The sequence below is a fragment of the Palaemon carinicauda genome, chromosome 21 (genome assembly GCF_036898095.1).
Source record: "Palaemon carinicauda isolate YSFRI2023 chromosome 21, ASM3689809v2, whole genome shotgun sequence".
NCBI lineage: Eukaryota > Metazoa > Arthropoda > Malacostraca > Decapoda > Palaemonidae > Palaemon > Palaemon carinicauda.
The window spans coordinates 22,056,602-22,075,547 of NC_090745.1; the positions used below are offsets into that span (position 1 = coordinate 22,056,602).

At 39.4% G+C, this 18,946-nt stretch overlaps 1 protein-coding gene across 3 annotated transcripts in view; it reads left to right on the forward strand.

Moving 5' to 3' along the window:
• The window catches only part of nej (nejire), a 96,212-nt gene extending 84,351 nt beyond the window's left edge, over window positions 1-11,861 (forward strand). For all 3 annotated transcript variants that reach the window (XM_068344868.1, XM_068344869.1, XM_068344870.1), the window contains 3 exons: window positions 288-1,677; window positions 2,517-2,797; window positions 9,309-11,861. In XM_068344868.1, coding sequence (XP_068200969.1) covers window positions 288-1,677; window positions 2,517-2,797; window positions 9,309-10,677 — 3,040 coding nt within the window. In that variant the 3' untranslated portion in view covers window positions 10,678-11,861. The remainder of the gene's footprint in view (window positions 1-287; window positions 1,678-2,516; window positions 2,798-9,308) is intronic.
• Window positions 11,862-18,946: the final 7,085 nt, after the last annotated feature.

Below are 18,946 nucleotides of genomic sequence, written 5' to 3' on the forward strand. Positions count from 1 at the left end.
TATAAATTTCTTAGTAATTAACTTAAATTCAGTGTAATACTACAGCTGTTTGGCTGTTTTTGGAATTTAACCAGCAACTTATTAGAATCTGGTTTGGATTGTAAAGTGGTAACATGATTTTACAGTCCCAAATTTGACCTTAAAATAGTGATTTGGAAGCCATTTGTTTCTAACTTTGTATGTGGCTTCTTTCAGCCTGTGATCTTCGTGCAAAACACTGTACAGATTTCAAGATTTCCTATAATTCTACATAAATAACTAACTTCATGAATTTATTTTCTCTCCAGGTACACAATGGCTCATATTTGGGCGTGTCCACCTTCAGAAGGGGATGATTATATTTTCCATTGTCACCCCAGTGATCAGAAGATTCCTAAACCAAAACGCCTGCAAGAATGGTACAAGAAGATGCTTGATAAAGGCATCATAGAAAGAATAGTTTTAGATTATAAGGATATACACAAACAAGCATACGAGGACAACATGAAATCTCCGGCAGAATTGCCATACTTCGAAGGTGACTTTTGGCCTAATGTTATGGAAGAGAGCATAAAGGAGTTGGACCAAGAAGAGGAAGAAAAGAGAAAACAAGAGGAGGCTGCAGCTGCAGAGGCAGCTGCTCAGGCAGCCATGGGTCAAGAGGAAGAGGAGGAAACCAGTCAGGATGGGAAAAAGAAAGGACAGAAGAAACAAAAGAATAAAAATAAGAATAAAAATCAGCAGAAGAACAAGTCCAAGAGTAAAAGCAGTGCAGCTGGCTGTAATGATTTAGCGCAGAAAATCTTTGCAACTATGGAAAAGCACAAAGATGTCTTCTTTGTTATACGGTTACACAGTGCCCAAAGTGCTGTGAGTTTACCACCCATACAAGACCCTGACCCTGTGATGGTATGTGATCTCATGGATGGCAGAGATGCCTTCCTCACTTTAGCAAGTGAACGCCACCTTGAGTTCTCTTCCCTTCGCCGTGCAAAATATTCTACTATGGTCATGATGTATGAATTGCATAACCAAAGCCAGGACAGGTTTGTGTACACGTGCAATAATTGTAAGGCCCATGTTGAAACTAGGTTCCACTGCCAGGAGTGTGATGACTTTGATCTTTGTGTGACTTGTTTCAAGAATGAGGGCCATCCTCATAGGATGATTAAACTTGGGCTCGACCTCGAGGATGGTTCTGCCTCCACAGAGAACAAAAATCTCAATCCACAGGAGGCTCGCAGACAGTCTGTGCAGCGTTGTATACAATCGTTGGTGCATGCTTCTCAGTGTAGAGATGCAAATTGCAGGCTTCCATCATGCCAGAAGATGAAACGAGTTTTGTCTCATACCAAGTCGTGTAAGCAGAAGAGCAATGGTGGTTGTTTGATATGTAAACAGCTTATTGCTCTGTGTTGTTACCATGCTAGGTATTGCAAAGAGCAACGATGTGTTGTACCATATTGTTACAATATTAAACAGAAATTAAAGCAGCAAGAGATGCAGCAGAGATTCCAGCAGCAGCAGTTAATGAAGAGGAGAATGCAGCAGATGAACCGCAGCATGCCTTCTTTACCACAACCGAATCCACCAACCTCACAGCCAGTACAAAGTCCCATCCACACTCCAACAGTGCCAGGTGTGAAACCAGCCACACAGGCACCACCGCCTCCAAATGTTATGAAAGCAATCGCCCAGGTTAGTAATAACATTAATCCTTATGTAAGTGGAGATTTGTAGTTGTTTTACACCAGAAAACATAGTCAGTGACATAATTTATTATTAGTTAATGTTATGCACATGTAGGAAAAATAAGAACATTTTCAATATAATTAAATCAGTTTAGTGATGTTCCATCTAAATAAATCTAATCTAAATGTAATTCCAACACTCCTCAGTTTTGAATATTCATGTTTATTTGACATATCCTAATCTCAAGGGATGAAATTGACATTTTGTTGCTGGTTGTATATATTTTAAGGCCTGATAGGTTAGAGATAATGTTGTAAATAATTCTTCATTGGTGAAGCACTTTAATCAATCAGTTCAAGTGTTTGCCCTTTCTGTAGGTGCCATAATCTTTTTGTTAGTACTGTACTGTATTTCTTTAGCCCTACTTGGACTGCTCATTGCCTCCATTTTTCACCTGTTTCCATTTGATATCTTAACAACCTAACTTATTGAACTTTTAACTGGTTCAACTTTTCACCGGGAAACTTTAGGGCAAGTCCCTGGAGGATAGAAATGTCAATAGCCTCATGGAACTTATTATATCAAAGTAAAGATAATTACTGTATAAAGGAGGAACTTCATTGATAGTAAAGCTGAAGTATAAAGAAATATTGTAATTATAAGAGTATCAAATTTCATATAGCCATGCTTTATTTAGCAACCCGTGTTTTGCTGATATTTCTTGTGATGTTTAATTGCTCCTTAATGGGAAACAAAATGTTATCTGTGCTGTAGGTGGTAATTTCAGTAGGCAATGTAGTGTTCGTACATGAGACTTTAATAATCTTGTATTTCTTCTGTTTTAGGTCCAGGAAGAAGCTGCAAGGCAGCAAGCCCCTGCCACTGCTGTTAGTTATGGCAAGGGTAATCCTGGTAATGGTGGGGTTAGTCAAGCCCCAATGATGTCTCCGCACATGGCTCCTCAACAGCAAGTTCGTGCTCAGATGCCCATGGGCCAAATACCTAATATGGGTCCTCAGGTCACACATATGTCCACTCTGGGTAAACCAAACATGATGCAGCAGCAACAGCAGCAGCAACAACTGTCTCAGAATAGAGGACTTCCTGGCATGGAAATGTGGAATAAGTAAGTGGATATTTTTTTTAAGTCTGACTGAAGGTGATAAATTTAGATCAAATTTTATTGGTGTACTGTACATGTATATATCATTTAGATTTTGCATAAAGTTAACTGTCTCAAAATGTATCCCCATGGTTTGCACTAAAGGCTTTACTTAAGCGTCAGCAGCCTCCCTTCATTCTCTGGCTCGCTTACCTATAGCCTTTTACTTTACCTCTGTTCCCCTTCCTCTCTTCTATTTTCATGTTCAAATACACTATAGTATTTAAATTTACTTCATAGAGTAACTAGCCTACAGGGTATACCCATAGCTGCACTTAAAAGCAGAATGCCCTCACAGCCCCCATTGCTTGGTTATATAGCCCAAATTCCTTAAATCAATTTGAGATGTGATGTAATTGATTGAAAAAAGCAAGGGAATAAACAGGAGAATTTTGCCTCAGACCATCCAAGTACAGTAGTAATTTTTAATGACAAAATTAGACAGAGAGAAAATAGAAAGGTTTGTATGTATCATACCTCTTATGTAATAAAGTTAGTGTGTCAGAAATTTTCTTGGATTTAAATAGAACAAATATTTGTGAAATTTTGAAAGCACCGTTTATTAGTTTCTCTTTTTGGTTAGATGTATGGATTCAGATCTTCCCGGACAGTTCCATCCTGTTCGTAATACTAGATATGCAGTTAATTCTAATAGTTAGGCCTTCTCCATCATGAGACTCAATACTACACAGTACTATAGAAGTTTTATTCCAACTGTGACCAAGTTGTCAAATGATCTTCCTAATCAGTAGTTGAATTAGTAGAACTTCAAGAGTTCAAACTCGCAGGAAATGTTTTTATGGTAATTGTTTACAACACCACACTCTCCATTTACTTCAAAATAATGCAATCCTGCAGTTCTCATCTTCTTGCACAGTAATTAGGTGGTTATTTAAATTCTGGGAAAGCAATAATTAGCTAGATATGTTGAGGAAATGGGAAGGGGTTATAAAAAGGAAATAGCCTTGTTTCCTCACTAAACGACTTGGAACTGACATGTCAACATAGTCAACCAAACAGAATTTGTGATGCCAGTGTACATAAACAAAAGTTCGTGATGCCAGTGTACATTTGATATACTGTATATCCAAAATATACTTAATTAAAAATGGATTCATTTACTCAAAAGTGTCCATGAAATATGAAATTTACAAATAGTGACACTTTTGAGTAATCACTCAATTTTTTATTAAGTATATTTTGTTGCAAGCAGTGAAAAGTTTCTACAAAGGTAGTAAAGCATGTGTTTAGGATAGGAAATGAAGTGAGTGATTGGTTTCCGGTGAGAGTGGGGCTGAGACAGGGATGTGTGATGTCGCCGTGGTTGTTTAACTTGTATGTTGATGGAGTGGTGAGAGAGGTGAATGCTCGAGTGCTTGGACGAGGATTAAAACTGGTAGACGAGAATGACCATGAATGGGAGGTAAATCAGTTGTTGTTTGCGGATGATACTGTACTGGTTACAGACACAGAAGAGAAGCTTGGCCGATTAGTGACAGAATTTGGAAGTGTGTGTGTGAGAGAAGGAAGTTGAGAGTTAATGTGGGTAAGAGTAAGGTTACGAGATATTCGAGAAGGGAAGGTGGTGCAAGGTTGAATGTCATGTTGAATGGAGAGTTACTTAAAGAGGTGGATCAGTTTAAGTACTTGGGGGTCTGTTGTTGCAGCAAATGGTGGAGTGGAAGCAGATGTACGTCAGAGAGTGAATGAAGGTTGCAAAGTGTAGGGAGCAGTTAAGGGAGTAGTAAAAAATAGAGTGTTGGGCATGAATGTAAAGAGAGTTCTATATGAGAAAGTGATTGTACCAACTGTGATGTATGGATCGGAGTTGTGGGGAATGAAAGTGATGGAGAGACAGAAATTGAATGTGTTTGAGATGAAGAGTCTAAGGAGTATGGCTGGTGTATCTTGAGTAGATATGGTTAGGAACGAAGTGGTGAGAGTGAGAACGGGTGTAAGAAATGAGTTAGCAGCCAGAGTGGATATGAATGTGTTGAGGTGGTTTGGCATGTTGAGAGAATGGAAAATGGCTGTCTGCTAAAGAAGGTGATGAATGCAAGAGTTGATGGGAGAAGTACAAGAGGAAGGCCAAGGTTTGGGTTGATGGATGGAGTGAATGAAGCTCTGGGTGATAGGAGGATAGATGTGAGAGAGGCAAGAGAGCGTGCTAGAAATAGGAATGAATGGCGAGCGATTGTGACGCAGTTCCGGTAGGCCCTGCTGCTTCCTCTGATGCCTTAGATGACCGCAGAGGTAGCAGCAGTAGGGGATTCAGAATTATGAAGCTTCATCTGTGGTGGATAATGTGGGAGGGTGGGCTGTGGCACCCTAGCAGTACCAGCTGAACTCGGTTGAGTCCCTTGTTAGGCTGGGGGGAACGTAGAGAGTAGAGGTTCCCTTTTTTGTTTTTGTTTCATTGTTGATGTCGGCTACCCCCCAAAATTGGGGAAAGTGCCTTGGTATATGTATGTGTGTATGTATATTTTGAGTATACAGTATATCAAATGTACGCTGGCATCACAAACTTCTGTTTATGTACGCTGGCATCACGAATTCTGTTTGGTTGACCATGTTTACATGTCAGTTCCAAGTCGTTTAGTGAGGAAACAAAGCTATTTTTTTTTACAACCCCTTCCCCAACATATCTTGCTAATCATTGCTTTCCTAGAATTTAAATAACCACCTAATTACTGTGCAAGAAGATGAGAACTGCAGGATTGCATTATTTTGGAGTAAATGGAGTGTGGTGTTGTAAACAATTACTGTTTTTATGTTGAACAGGCTTACATAAGTCCTTTTATAGTTTATACATGAAATATGTTTTTAAAATATTTTATTTTAAATTTTCATTACTTCTTATATCGTTTATTTATTTCCTTTTTCCTTTCCTCATTGGGCTATTTTTCCATGTTGGCGCCCTTGGGCTTATAGGATCCGGCTTTTCCAACTAGTGTTGTAGCTTAGCTAGTAATAATAATAATGGGGAATTATGAACTTGAAATACAACTTGATCCTAAAGGTATGGGGAATTATGAACTTGAAATGCAACTTTATCTTGAAGGTGTGTGGAATTGTGAACTAGATCCGCTAGTTAGTTGCTCAGTGAGATGAGGTTGAATAGAAATGTAGAACAAGTGGTACAACCCAGCTCAGTGTGATCAACTGGCCAGAGATATAGAGGACTACTTGCTTCTACCAAACTAGCTATACTGTATATATTTAGGAACGTTATTGTGGTTAATCATATAGATACAGTTGCAAATATCCATGAAAAGTTGTGTGGGGATTTTGTTAGCAACAATTTTTAAAGATAAAAATACTTCATCTGCTTTTATGTTTAATTTATAGTGTTTTCCTTCTTTGCTTGATTTTTAAGATATTTCTAAATCATAGGATATTGCACACCAAACTTAATTTTGTAGTTTAGGGGCAGCTTCTTATATTTGTTTTTTCTCTCCTGTCGGCATCATTTAATAATATTGATAAACATTCCAAATTTTATATAGTACAAGTCGAGGAATGTCTGCTAACATCGTTTTCTTTGGACCAGTCAATCGTCGAAGCTTATTATTTACTGTATACTATACAAGTTCTTGCTTGGCTTGGCCTTCTCTTGACTATCTCCAAGACAGTGTAAAGTAATCATCATTGACTCAAGATGTGTAGTATATCCATCACTTATGAATATCTTTTTCCTCACTGAGAAAATCTCTTACCAAATGGATTGATGTAGCACGGATTTACAGTCCTGTACTAACGTATTTTTTTTTTGGTACCTTGAAAAAAAGATTTTGCCCAGCTACACTTTTATCAGTCAGTTTGCTGTAATTACACATCCTATTAGGAATTCCCAAGCTGTAACTATTAATTCAAGTGTCCATTAAAAACTAAAGTTTAAGAAATTTAACCTGATACTGTAACTAGAGTTAACCTAATTAACCTACCCACCTGAAGAGGTAGGGTGCATTCCACAAACTGGTCTGTGAAGAATTTTCTCAATCCCTTCTAAATGGGATTCCATTGTTCCTATGAGCTTGTTTATCATTCCTAGGAATTCTGTTGTTTTGTAATGAATACTAATGTTAGATTCACAATATAGTAACAGTCATCATATAAATACTGAACTAATGAATGTCTGCCAGTAAGGTGTGCTAAAATAATTGACATTGAAAGACATGAAAAGATATTAAACATTATGGTTTGAATTTCAAATCACATGGCTAAAGCAGTAGGTTAGGTAGCTGTGCTGGCACTTGAAGGTAGAATAGAATATCACCATAAATTAAGGAATTTCTGAATAATGTACGTACATAGTTTTATCCAAATCTTTGATTAGATGCATCACGAGGGGTTTGCGGCGATTGTGTAAAAAATAAACTCATTTTAGTTCATAAAATCTTTTAATTGATATTTCAACATTATTCAAACTAACTAAATACATTTGCTATAAATTGATAATATACTAATCTTCATTTCATAACTTCCTACTCGGAATTCCATTACAGTGACAAATGCTGTAATTTCTTTTTGTCAATGTGACACTTTCAAGTATTAGAAGAAATACTTTAATATTAATGAAAGCATACTTTAAAATAGTCTAAAATTCATGCACAGTAAACATATAAACTAATCAAATGTTAGAAGCTATATACTGTATACATTTACAGTATACATTGGTAACTCGTCACACATATACACAGGCATTCTGATCAGCTGTTGAAGCTGTTGGTAATGTTCTCATTTGTTTTCATTTAATCTAAGATTCAATCATTTGTCGGTCATTTTACTATTTTTATTTAATACTAAATGTTACTTTTACTACTAAAAATTTTGAAGGAAATACATTACAGTATATTGAATATCAGTAAATTGTGATATAATCACAATAAAGATAAACTACCTATTAGCAATAATGTTACAAAATCCTTATATGGATTAGCTATTCACAAAAAAATATTTTTTTTTTTAACATTTTATCTTTATTAATTAATATTAGTCAGCAATGTTCACAACTACAGGGCATCACATTAATGTGAAAAAGGAAAAAAGAAAGTATCTCAAAGTTTGGTTTTATTTTAGATTGCTTATATACCATTTGAACTTCTTCATTTTAGTAGTTTTCCTACACAGAAATATCTTTGACATTAACAGGTGTAATGTGGAACAATAATAAAAAAATCGATTAAAGTTCACATTGATGTACAGCTAATATTTATGATGCTAGACAATTCACTATGGTCTTGATAGTAGATACTACCATAGTTTTCGGATGTGTGGAAAGTATTCGATTGTTAGCTACAAGCTTAGGTTTTTTTTTTTTTTTTTTTTTTTTTTTTTTTTTTAAGAATATTCTAGGCGACTGATTCTTAACAAAATTGGAGTAAATCCTCTTCTATATTACAGTACAGTATTGCCAAACATATGGCACCATATCCCTAAAAAGCAATAAATTATGAAACATGAAATATACGATTGGTAGGTAGAAAGAGATATAATTGGGTACTTGATTAGGGTAACTTGAGTGACATGATAAGAATACTTTAATAAACACTTCTCTTTAATTTTGATTAAAATTCCTTTAATCTGATGTCCGTTTTATTCTAAAAAGATTGTTCATTAAATATTTTTTTATTTATTGATAATATTTGTTAGTTTAGTCGAATGATGAATATTACTTTTTTTTTTCTTTTTTTTTCTTTTTTTTTTTTCTTCAGCTAGACCCATTAAAAAGTATATGCTTTTACTGCATGAATGCCCTGTGAGAAAAAATATATGTTTGGTTGTAAAAAGGAAAGGAAATAAAATACTGTGCAAATTAATCACTTACATAAAAAAGTTATAATTAATAACAACTAGTAGTAGGAATTCTTTATATGACTTTTGCTTTTTATTGGTATAGATACTTGCGAGAGTCAAGTCGATCATTTGACGGAAAACTTGAAATTGCTGGTCAGTAAAATGTGAAGAAAATCAATAAATAGATTATAGAGTACTAATTCACTTGATGTCGAAATGCAGGAATTCCTGCAACATTCATATCATAGTCAGGTAGTGATTGCAAGATCAGCTGATAAAAACAGTGGAAGGTTGGGAGTTGTGAGATGTCTAACCATAATGATATCAGACTAGCAAACTTGACAGCTTACCCGCGCACTTTGGAACGCATCTTGCTTGTGAAAATTTTATCTCTCTCTCTCTCTCTCTCTCTCTCTCTCTCTCTCTCTCTCTCTCTCTCTCTCTCTCTCTCTTCTCTTCTCTTCTCTTCTCTTCTCTTCTCTTCTCTTCTCTTCTCTTCTCTTCTCTTCTCTCTCTCTCTCTCTCTCTCTCTCTCTTCTCTCTCTCTCTCTCTCTCTCTCTCTCTCTCTCTCTCTCTCTCTCTCTCTCTCTCTCTCTCTCTCTCTTTTTTTTTTTATTTTTATTGTACATAAAAAAGTGCCCTGAATGTTGATAATACCCTAGTGTGTTAATTTTTCAGGTACTCTAATCAAGGTGGGATGCCTGGTCAACAGCAGCCTAATCAAGCAGGTATCAGACCGGGAATGATGAATCAGCCTAACCCCTTAGGGAATCCGGGACCAGGACCAGGTCCCGGGCCAGCACTAATGGGTCCCCCAGGTCAACCAAATCAGCCTGGTCAGCCTGTTCAACCAGGTCAGCCAGGAGGTCAGCCACAAAGAAATGCTACACAAGCCTTACAGCAGCTCCTTCAAACATTAAAGAATCCCTCAGGCCCCCATCAGCAGTCAGAAGTGTTGCAGATACTCAAAACACACCCTCAGTTAATGGCAGCTTTTATTAGACATCGTCAGATTCAACAACAAAGTCAGCAGGCCCAGCAGCAGCAACAGCAAGCTCAGCAACAGCAACAACAGCAGCAGCAACAACAACAGCAGCAACAGCAACAACAGCAGCAACAGCAACAACAGCAGCAGCAGCAGCAACAACAACAACAGCAGCAGCAGCAGCCTCAGCCTGGTCCTGGTGGTCAACCTGGAATGATAGGTCAGAGTGGAGGGGGAATGCCAGGCAATATACCGGGGTCTTTGCAACAAAACTTGCAGCCTGGTGGAATGCAGCCAAATCTGCAACCTGGAGGAATGCCAGCAACATTGCAGGGTGGATTAGTAAGTCAACAACAGCAAATAGGTGTCCCTCCAACTCAAGCAAGTATGAATCAGCAGCAGCAGTGGTACCAACAGAAAGTGTTGTTGAGACAACACCAGCAACAACCTCAACAAGGGAATTTCCAACCCCCTCAGACACCTATGTATGCACAGAGACGGCAAGTAAATTTCCAGCATAATTTCCAGGGAGGTGATGGCCAGTTTGGCCAAGGCTTCCAACAACAGCAGCAGATGATAATGCAGCCACAGCAGATTAAACCTACTCCGCCATCAATGTCGCCGCAATCTGTTACTCCTGGCATGATGCCTCCAGGCTCTGCTATGACCAACCCGTCCCCACAGCAGTTGATACAATCGGTCACTTCTCCTCCTCCTGGTAATATGCAACAGACTGTCCGATCACCACAACCCAACCCCTCACCTCGTAACCATGGTCCAACCCCATCACCTAGAGCGGTACCAGTGCAATCACCACATCACCCAGCACCTGTACATTCTCCGCATCATGGTAGCCAGCAGGGCCCAGGAATGGCTAGTGGTGGTGGTCCAGGGGATTCAATGATGCTTTCCCAGTTAGGAGCGGGAAGTGGTCATCAGACTCATCAAGGCTTGCCTCCTATGCAGCCTGCCAATAATCAACAAATGGGAGGCATGGTGGCTACCTCCGAGGCAGATGTAACTCCGCAAGACAAATTATCAAAGTTTGTGGAGACTTTATAGTACCAGTGTGCTACTTAGCCCTTGTAGATAGTATCTTGTACATATTTTGTAATTAAGTCTTGGATTCTCATACAGACGACAAATGTGATTGTTATTTTTGCAGTGCTTTGTATCTGCAAAATGGAAAATTATAATGCTTCTTTGAAGCGAACAATGAAAATAACTGCAATTTGAGCTAAAAACTCATGCCAATTCCTTAAAAGACAATGTACTTGCCCATTATGGGTCTTTAGGCTTACGAGGAAGAATTAGAAAATGAATTACAAGAAAGATAGAAAATTTTATTACAGTAACTTTGTACAACTTTGCATTAGTCATTATTTTTGGGCAGTTGCTGTCTTGATTTTGAAGAGTGCAAATAGGTCTTTTGCCAAGATATTAGCTAGATATGTTGTGTGCATTCTAGCTTGCTGAAATACTAAGCAGGATGTACTGGGTTGGGGGGGATTGTGCCTGTACATTTCTGTATCGTTTAACAAAGGACTCAGAAGGAAAATACAAATGTTAATAAATATTATAATTCCCCTCTGTCCCAACATCCCTCAAGCGCAGAAGACCAGAGTGCGGGCACAACCTCTACAGTGACCTCCCTTCATCTTCGACATTCCCTATAGGTAAATCACACTTGCCCGAGGGAGGTTTGCTGTCTCTGCCAGCACTGTCTTTATTTGACAGTCGAGGGTGACAGGGCAGCAGGGGAAAGTGTTCATGTGCAGCAGACCTGAGCGATAGCTGCTGCTACTATCACCCCTTAACAAACTCGTACACATTGCCTCTGTTATCCCAGTCAACCATTTACCTATTTAAGGGTATTGAAGGGGAGACGAGGGATCGACTGTTGGGCCTAATGGTAGGTATATGGGCAGGGGGAGTGGCAGCCAGTTTTCCTCCCGTCTTGACGCGTCACCCACCTGTCCTCAGAACTTTAATTTATTTCTTTAAAGATTTGATAAGTTTGTTTTTCCAACGCTCAACGTGATGTATGTATGTAAATTGTTGATTGTATTGTCTAACAACACCTGCTCATTGGAAGTTCCCTGTTCTTGTCCTATGTAATTGTACTTTAAATGGGCATATAAAATTTTTTAACTGTCAGGTCCCCTACTTTGTTATGTTGAATGTTGACCAATGAGGATGTGTTGAACAGAGGATTTGATTATTTTATAATAAATATATGATGAAAATGGATTTTCATTTAAATCTCTGGGAGCATGCCTCAAGTTCAAACAGGAATGTAAAAAAATTATGTATAGTTTGAAATAGATTACTGCTAAAACGTACACTAATGTTCTGCCAAGTTTTGATAGGAACAGCAATTTAAAGGGAAGGATATCCACTAATGCATAACTAACTGAAACCTTGTGATAGTGCATTTATATAAAAAAACAGCAATTAAAGTTTTTGATTGTTAAGTGTGTTTGGATGGTTATCCCGACATATGATTGTAGTCATCAGCCAATAAATTCTAGTTACAGTTTGATTCTTGAAGTATACTGTACTTTAGAAGTTCATAGTGTGCTTTACATGGTGTTAGAAATCAGAAGCTTGAAGAAAATGTGAGTCAATTACATTGTGAATAAAATTCTTGACAATTTGAGAAACTTTTTATATTTCAGTTTTAAAGTTGTTATGCTGGAGATATCAAAGTTGGATTGTAGGTGAATGACACAAAAGTTTCATGAATTTCTGAATTTATCCATTAGGCCTTAGATTATGACAGTCCATAGCCAACAATACTTATTATTTGGAATTGAGCAAAGACGTTTATTAACATTTGCTACTACTAAATTAGTTACTCTTGGCAAATACTCTAAAATTGTAAAAATGTATTCAATACTGGTTTAAAATCATGTATCATGACAACATTGTTGAATGGTGTTTTTTAAACCCAATAAAACTTTGCAATTTGTCGTCGTCGGCACATACTCTAATCCAATATCATAGTTTTCAGTCCTAATAGAAGGTTGAATAGAGGAGAGGGTCATAGTAGGTTAATTACTGTTAGGGTGGTGAGCCTTCTTATGACTCGTAACACCAATTTGTGCCCTGAATAATCTAAGACATTGATCACGTTGAATCGTGGCAGGTGATTGTGGTTGATTTGCTCTTTCTGCCCATTGCTGTCGTTAAGCTAACAGGTTTGCTCTTCTATTCTCTTCAAAGAGGTCCATGCCCACTTTAACTTTGCTTCTCCACTTTCCTGTTACTTGCGGAAGCTTCGAAGGTGTAGGGGTCTGTTAGCTTCCTTGATGGATGTCTTGAGTTGGTCTTTAAATCGAAGAATAGGGCAGCCTCTGGGCGATCGCCTGTATTTAACTCCCTGAAGAGTAGTTTCTTTGTTAGTCTTGTGTCCTCCATGCTCATCACATGGCCAGACCATCTGGTGATGTTAACCTTTCAAGGACTGTTGTATTGGACACATTCCATTTAATTTTCAATATTGCTCTGGTTTTTCTGGTGGAATTCATCTTTTTAGGTCCCTACTATAAAGGATCCAAGTCTCACTTGCATATAACATCATAGATACTATAATTGCATTATATACCATTACCTTTGTATGGGTGGTTAGCTTTTTGTTCATGAGCACCCTGGTGGATAGTCAGCCATATGCAGTGTGGCCAGCTTGTAATGATTTAAATCTCTCGAATAAGTGCTCTGGGTGGAAAGGAAGCTTCCCAGGTATGGTATGTGTTCAACACATTCAATGGTGATGTTAGTTACTGGTGGATTTTCCCCTTGGTCTTGGATGGGCCAATATCTTAGTTTTGGCCTAGTTAATTGTTAGCCGAAAGCAGGTGTAGTCAGCATGGAAATTATCCACTGATTCTTAGGTCTGGTCTACGGCAATGTTTTCATCTGCATACTGTATTTCCGTCACATTGATGGTTTTGGTGTTGCGATGGGATTTGAGTCTGGCCAATTGAAAATTACTCCATCTAATCTGTATTTTATCTCGACCCCTGGGATGTTGTTGGGTACTTCATATAGCATGGCAGCTAAGTATAGAAAGAAAAGGGTCATAGCCAATAGTCTTCCTTGTTTTAGTAGTCAACATATGATTAGAAAGGGGAATGACAGGTTGTTTTGGTGGATTACTTTAGCTGACATCCTATCATCTACGACTGATCATGTCAACAAAAGGCTCAGGGATTGCAAAGCGATTGAGGACGGACCACATGGCTGTTCTTGGTATGCTGTCGTATGCTTTTTCGAGGTCGTAGAAAATTAGGAATATGGGTTTTTGCTGTTTTGCAATTATTGTATAATAAAAGATAATACATATGTGGGACAAGACATTTAAATTTATATACAAACAAGCCACTCTAATATCAACCTTATGAATTGCATGAAGATATAGTGGTGTAGATAAAGTTGAGAAAAGGCTCCTTGTACAGGGTCATTGCTGTCTGTGCATGAACCACCAATATTGCCTTCATTTCTTTCATTCTCAAAGTCAGTGCACTGATTCTTAACCATGATGGTTTCACACAACTCGTCATCCATTTTACCGCACTATGGTTTTGGGTATCCATGCATCTGCACACATTTTGGTTACAGGCAGATCAGGGGTACTACCTATAGCCTTTGTTTGGGTAACCATCAATTGCCAGACTAATTTTCATGTCTGTGTATATAACATCAGATGTTAATTGAATTTGACTTATTCCTTTTCACCTTCCAATTTGTTTTTTTTTTTATATACTATTGTACACGACCTATCTAAAATGACGGCTAAATGTTTAGCTATGCACACAGCTGCGAGAGAGAAGACATGCTCCTCTGCCTCTCCATTTTCCTGGTTTGGACTGTTCAGACTTTGTTTCTTTTATCGTTTTTGGGATGATTGTAGCTCTAACCGTGTGTGTGTGATACGTTTTGTCTGTTCTTTCTTGGAGACAGATCCTTGTCAGCATTGCCCATTGTGCAGCGGAGTCTCCCTGCGACAAGTATCGGGAGCGGCCATCCTCCCAGTGGGAATGATTCTACCAAAGATGAAAAGAGTAGGAAGAAATTCTCACAGACTTCCTAATTCCCCTTTAACCCCCTCCCTCCTGTGTCTGGTCGTTCAATTTCCTCGGGACGACGAACAAGTAATAGCGATGTACCTTTTCTCTCGCATGATTTTCGGGTTTTGGAAACCCCGTTGCTTCCCATCAGAAGTCTTTACTTACTGAAATACCCTGTCGCTCCTTCCTCCCAGGAGAGGTCTTTACTGTAATAACTGAAAGACCCTGTAACTTGCCCAGAGAAACAATGGTGCCTTCCTCTCGTGAGGAGTCCTCCATTGGTGCTCTTCGTGAACTATACCCTTCCTTAGGGCTAACAGGTTCCCTCTTGAAGGATTTGCTTCTGGAGGCGTCGAAGCACACCACACAGCAAGTGCCTCTTTTGTTCCAACCAGGATTGGCCTAGACCTATGCCATTCCTGTGCTGAGAAAAGGGTAAACCTTCTCTCTTGTTCTGTGCCCCAATCCTCCTCCTCTTCCACCATTCCTCATGCTGAGGTTTTGCAGATTGTCCCTCTCAAGGGCTAAACCTTGCTTGCCAACCCTCCAGGGTAACTATGTGCACTGAGCCTGTTCAGCAAAGGGAGCATGTGGGGGGACCCCTGCACCCTCCACGCTTTGAACCCAGTGGGTTCTTTATTACTACTCCACGACAACGAGACACTCACCAGCTCATTGCATAACAGGCACCCGCAGCATGGTTTTTTCCTGTTGTGGTGAAGTCGCTTTACCATCTCGTATCCCTTCCCCTCAACCTGGCCTCATACTTGTCAACCGCCACTTGGGCGTCTGTACCTCGGTCTCAGATTTCACTGATGCCAGCCCTTCTTGAGTACCAATCTCTCGCGTGTCTCGGTATTGGAGACGCATAGAGATGGGGAATTCAAATTCTAGCCGATTGATCACAGACCTTCTATGGAAGGATTTTGGCCTAGATCATAAGTTTCTTAGAGGCAGCAGGTCATGCCTCCTACAGGAGTCACCTTACATTTTTCTCGCCATGCACTGATTTATGTGCACGCTCCCATAAAGCTACCCCTTGAAATCCTGACTGTACAGATTGGGGATATTATCAAAGCATCATTATCCACGCGAGTTAACTCTGATGGTAACTACGGCTTCATCGGATCAGCCTGATGAACCGTTGCATTTTCCTTTTGACGACAAGGGTGCTTCCAAGGAACCCTTGCTGAAGGGCCAACACCAACCGTATTGTGAGGACTGTTTAGTACCTTTAACAGTTAGGCATTTGTTGACCGAATGCCCTAATTTTATTAACTTAAGAATAGATATCTGTTTGAGGCTCGAGGTGAGGATGGCTGGTTCATCCTTGCCAAGATTCTTGGACATGATGTGTCCTACTATGCGAGCGGAATTTTTAGATTTATTTCAGAAGCAGGTCTTCTGAAAACTATTTAACTATTGTGATGAATTCTTAACTTTTATGGTTTTAATTGAATTCTCTTTTATTTTTCATATATAATAAATGCTATCGGCGTCAATGACCTTAGATGTCAGGATGCCAGAAAACTTTCAATCAATCAATCAATCAATCCAAGGAAACCTAGAGCTCCTTTTGATCATAGGTTAGAGGACACATAATCCTTCTTCTTTGTTTTCCGTGCCTTGTTGCCGTCTGCACATGGACCTAGTGCTCTGGCACCGTACCCCTCTGCCGGTGCCAAGCAGTCACAGCCCTATGATTTCATGGCTGATGGTATCCAGTTTCACCTCACCCGGAGAATATGTTTTTTCTCTGATGCAAAGGAGGTCTTGATACTTCAAGATGTCCTCTGTCGCAATCTATCAGGCGAAGTGGAAATGTGTTTGGTGTTGTTGAAGAAGGGTATCTACATTCGGTGCCTTTACTCCCGTCTGAAGATTGTTATAAAATCTCCTAGAGGAAAAGTCTGTTAAGTCTCAGGAGATAAAAGCTATCGCTCAGCCTTAAGCCAGATTTTTAAGATGATTAGATTCCTTTACCTCTTCGAAGAAATTATCAGGGTTCATGCAAAGTTTTGAACTAACTTGCCCTTAGTTGGTAGTGGGTCTTCTTCCTTGGACTGTGACTTAACTCCGTTCCCTGAAAGGATCTCTTTATGAGCCGCTGAGTCGAGCATTGGATTGTGACTTGACCCTCAAATGGTCTTCCTTCTTGCCCTAACCTTAGCAAGCGGTTCAGTGAGTTACAGGGTCTCAGCTTTGTTGTCGCCCATTCCTCAGGATGGCGGCAGGTTACTTTCAGTCTTGTCTCTGATTTTATCGCTGAAACTCAAAATCTGGCAACAGGGATTCCTAGGTTTAGACCCTTTCGGATTATGAGTACAGGAAGTAACCGATGACACAGGTCAACTGTTACTAATTCCTGTGAGGGCACCAAGGTGCTCTCAAGTGTACAAGATGAACTCGCTTGCACAACAATCTGCGCTTGTCAGCACGGGCTGGGTCAAGAGGATGGTTTTGAGAAACAAATTTCTAATTGTTTCAGGTAGAATAAAGCCCTCAGAAGGATATTGGGAGTTAAATGGTAGGACAGGATTAAAAATGAAACTATAAGAGAGATTACTCGAGTACCATATGTGGATGAAATCATGATGAGGGGTAGATGGAGATGGTTTGGGCATGCTCTTCGCACTCCCTAAGAGAGATTAGTTCACCAAATGTTTAACTGGGCTTCACAAGGCACTAGAAGAATTGGAAGACCCAGCCCTACATGGCTTAGGACTATAATGCGTGAAGTAGTAAATGATGAATGGAGAAGTATTGAATTAAAAGCTCAAAACAAGAAACGACTGGCGAAATCTAACTGAGGCCCTTTGCGTCAATAGGTGTAGGAGGAGATGATGATGATGATTCAGGTAGATCATTGACTGTGCTCTCACTCCCTCCATTCATCAAGAGTGCATTACGTAAGGGGTATAACATGTTCCTGGCATTCAATAGGAATTGTGTACCAGGGGCTTTCAACGGCCGTATGAAAGTGTCAGACGCCCTCCACCTACTACCTGCAGAATGTGACTCTCAGTTCCCTAGATTCATTCTATGGCCTGTGATGGCTGTTCAGTAAGTGGATATCTTCCTTACCTCCTTATTGGACATTTAGCAGTCTGTTGAAGGTAGAGATTTCAGTTTTTTGTCTGGGGTGAAGGTAAATAAATGACTGGCTTTTTCTTCATCTTCCCCTTTCTTGGGGTTCAGCATCCAAGACTCTACACATTGGGTTCCATCGACTGTAGTGAAGTCCCATTTTGCACGTTGCCTGAATATTTCCATGTTTTTGTATTATATATTCCGTCATGTCCCCAATTTCCAGCAAGGGAGAGTTGGATATTTTTAAGCCTCCATGCTTATAATGTTAAACCTGAGGTTACATTATACAGAAACCTAGACATAGTCAGAGTGGTCCCTCACTCTTTGACCATTACTGCACAGGTCGTCGACCTCTGGTATTAAGACCAATAGATTAACGAGGTGTCAGGATTCCAATTCTAAGCTTCTTTAATCTCGAATGTGGCAATTCCAGGGCAAGTTTGCAACCAGATAATCAGACTTCTACACACCTGAGGGTGAGCCTCCATAGTAAAGAGAGACATACTTGTCTTGCCATCACCTTTCCCCAGTAAGTCCTGCTTGCAATAAAAAAGTTGATAGCAAGTGAGTACTGTATGCAGTCGTCTGTAGGAGTACTCCCAACTAACTCCCTCGCTTCTGCCAGTGGTTGGCTGCCACCATGCTCGAAATTTTTATAATCTGAAGACCAGCTAGCATTGATCAATCTCCATATTAAAGAGCTCAGGTTTGTATAGTTAGGAAAAATAGAAATTACTTCCAAATATGTAGTTTTTTATCTCTAGTACAGTACTGTTAACAGTTATCTCATTTTCCAGGTGCTTACGTTACACAGAACTTTTTATAATGCCTTACAGTATTTTGTTCTTGCCATTAAGAATATCATGTCCCATTATCCAACCCCATGTCATTACAGATGCTCATTCATCTGAGGTCCTCTTAATCTCTTTCCCTGTTATATTGTCTATTGATAGGGTGGCAGTCAAACAGCTTTTTCTATTACAGTATATGCCACATGGCAATGTACTGTATATTTGTTCCAACACGGAGTACTTACCTCGAACTACTTTCTTAAGAATATCTGGGAGACTCCTCCCAACCGACCAGAATTTTGTGTAGTTTACCCTATTCCCGTTTTCTATGGGGGTCAACCTCAGGCGGAGTGATACGCGCCCTGGGGCGACCCGGGGTCG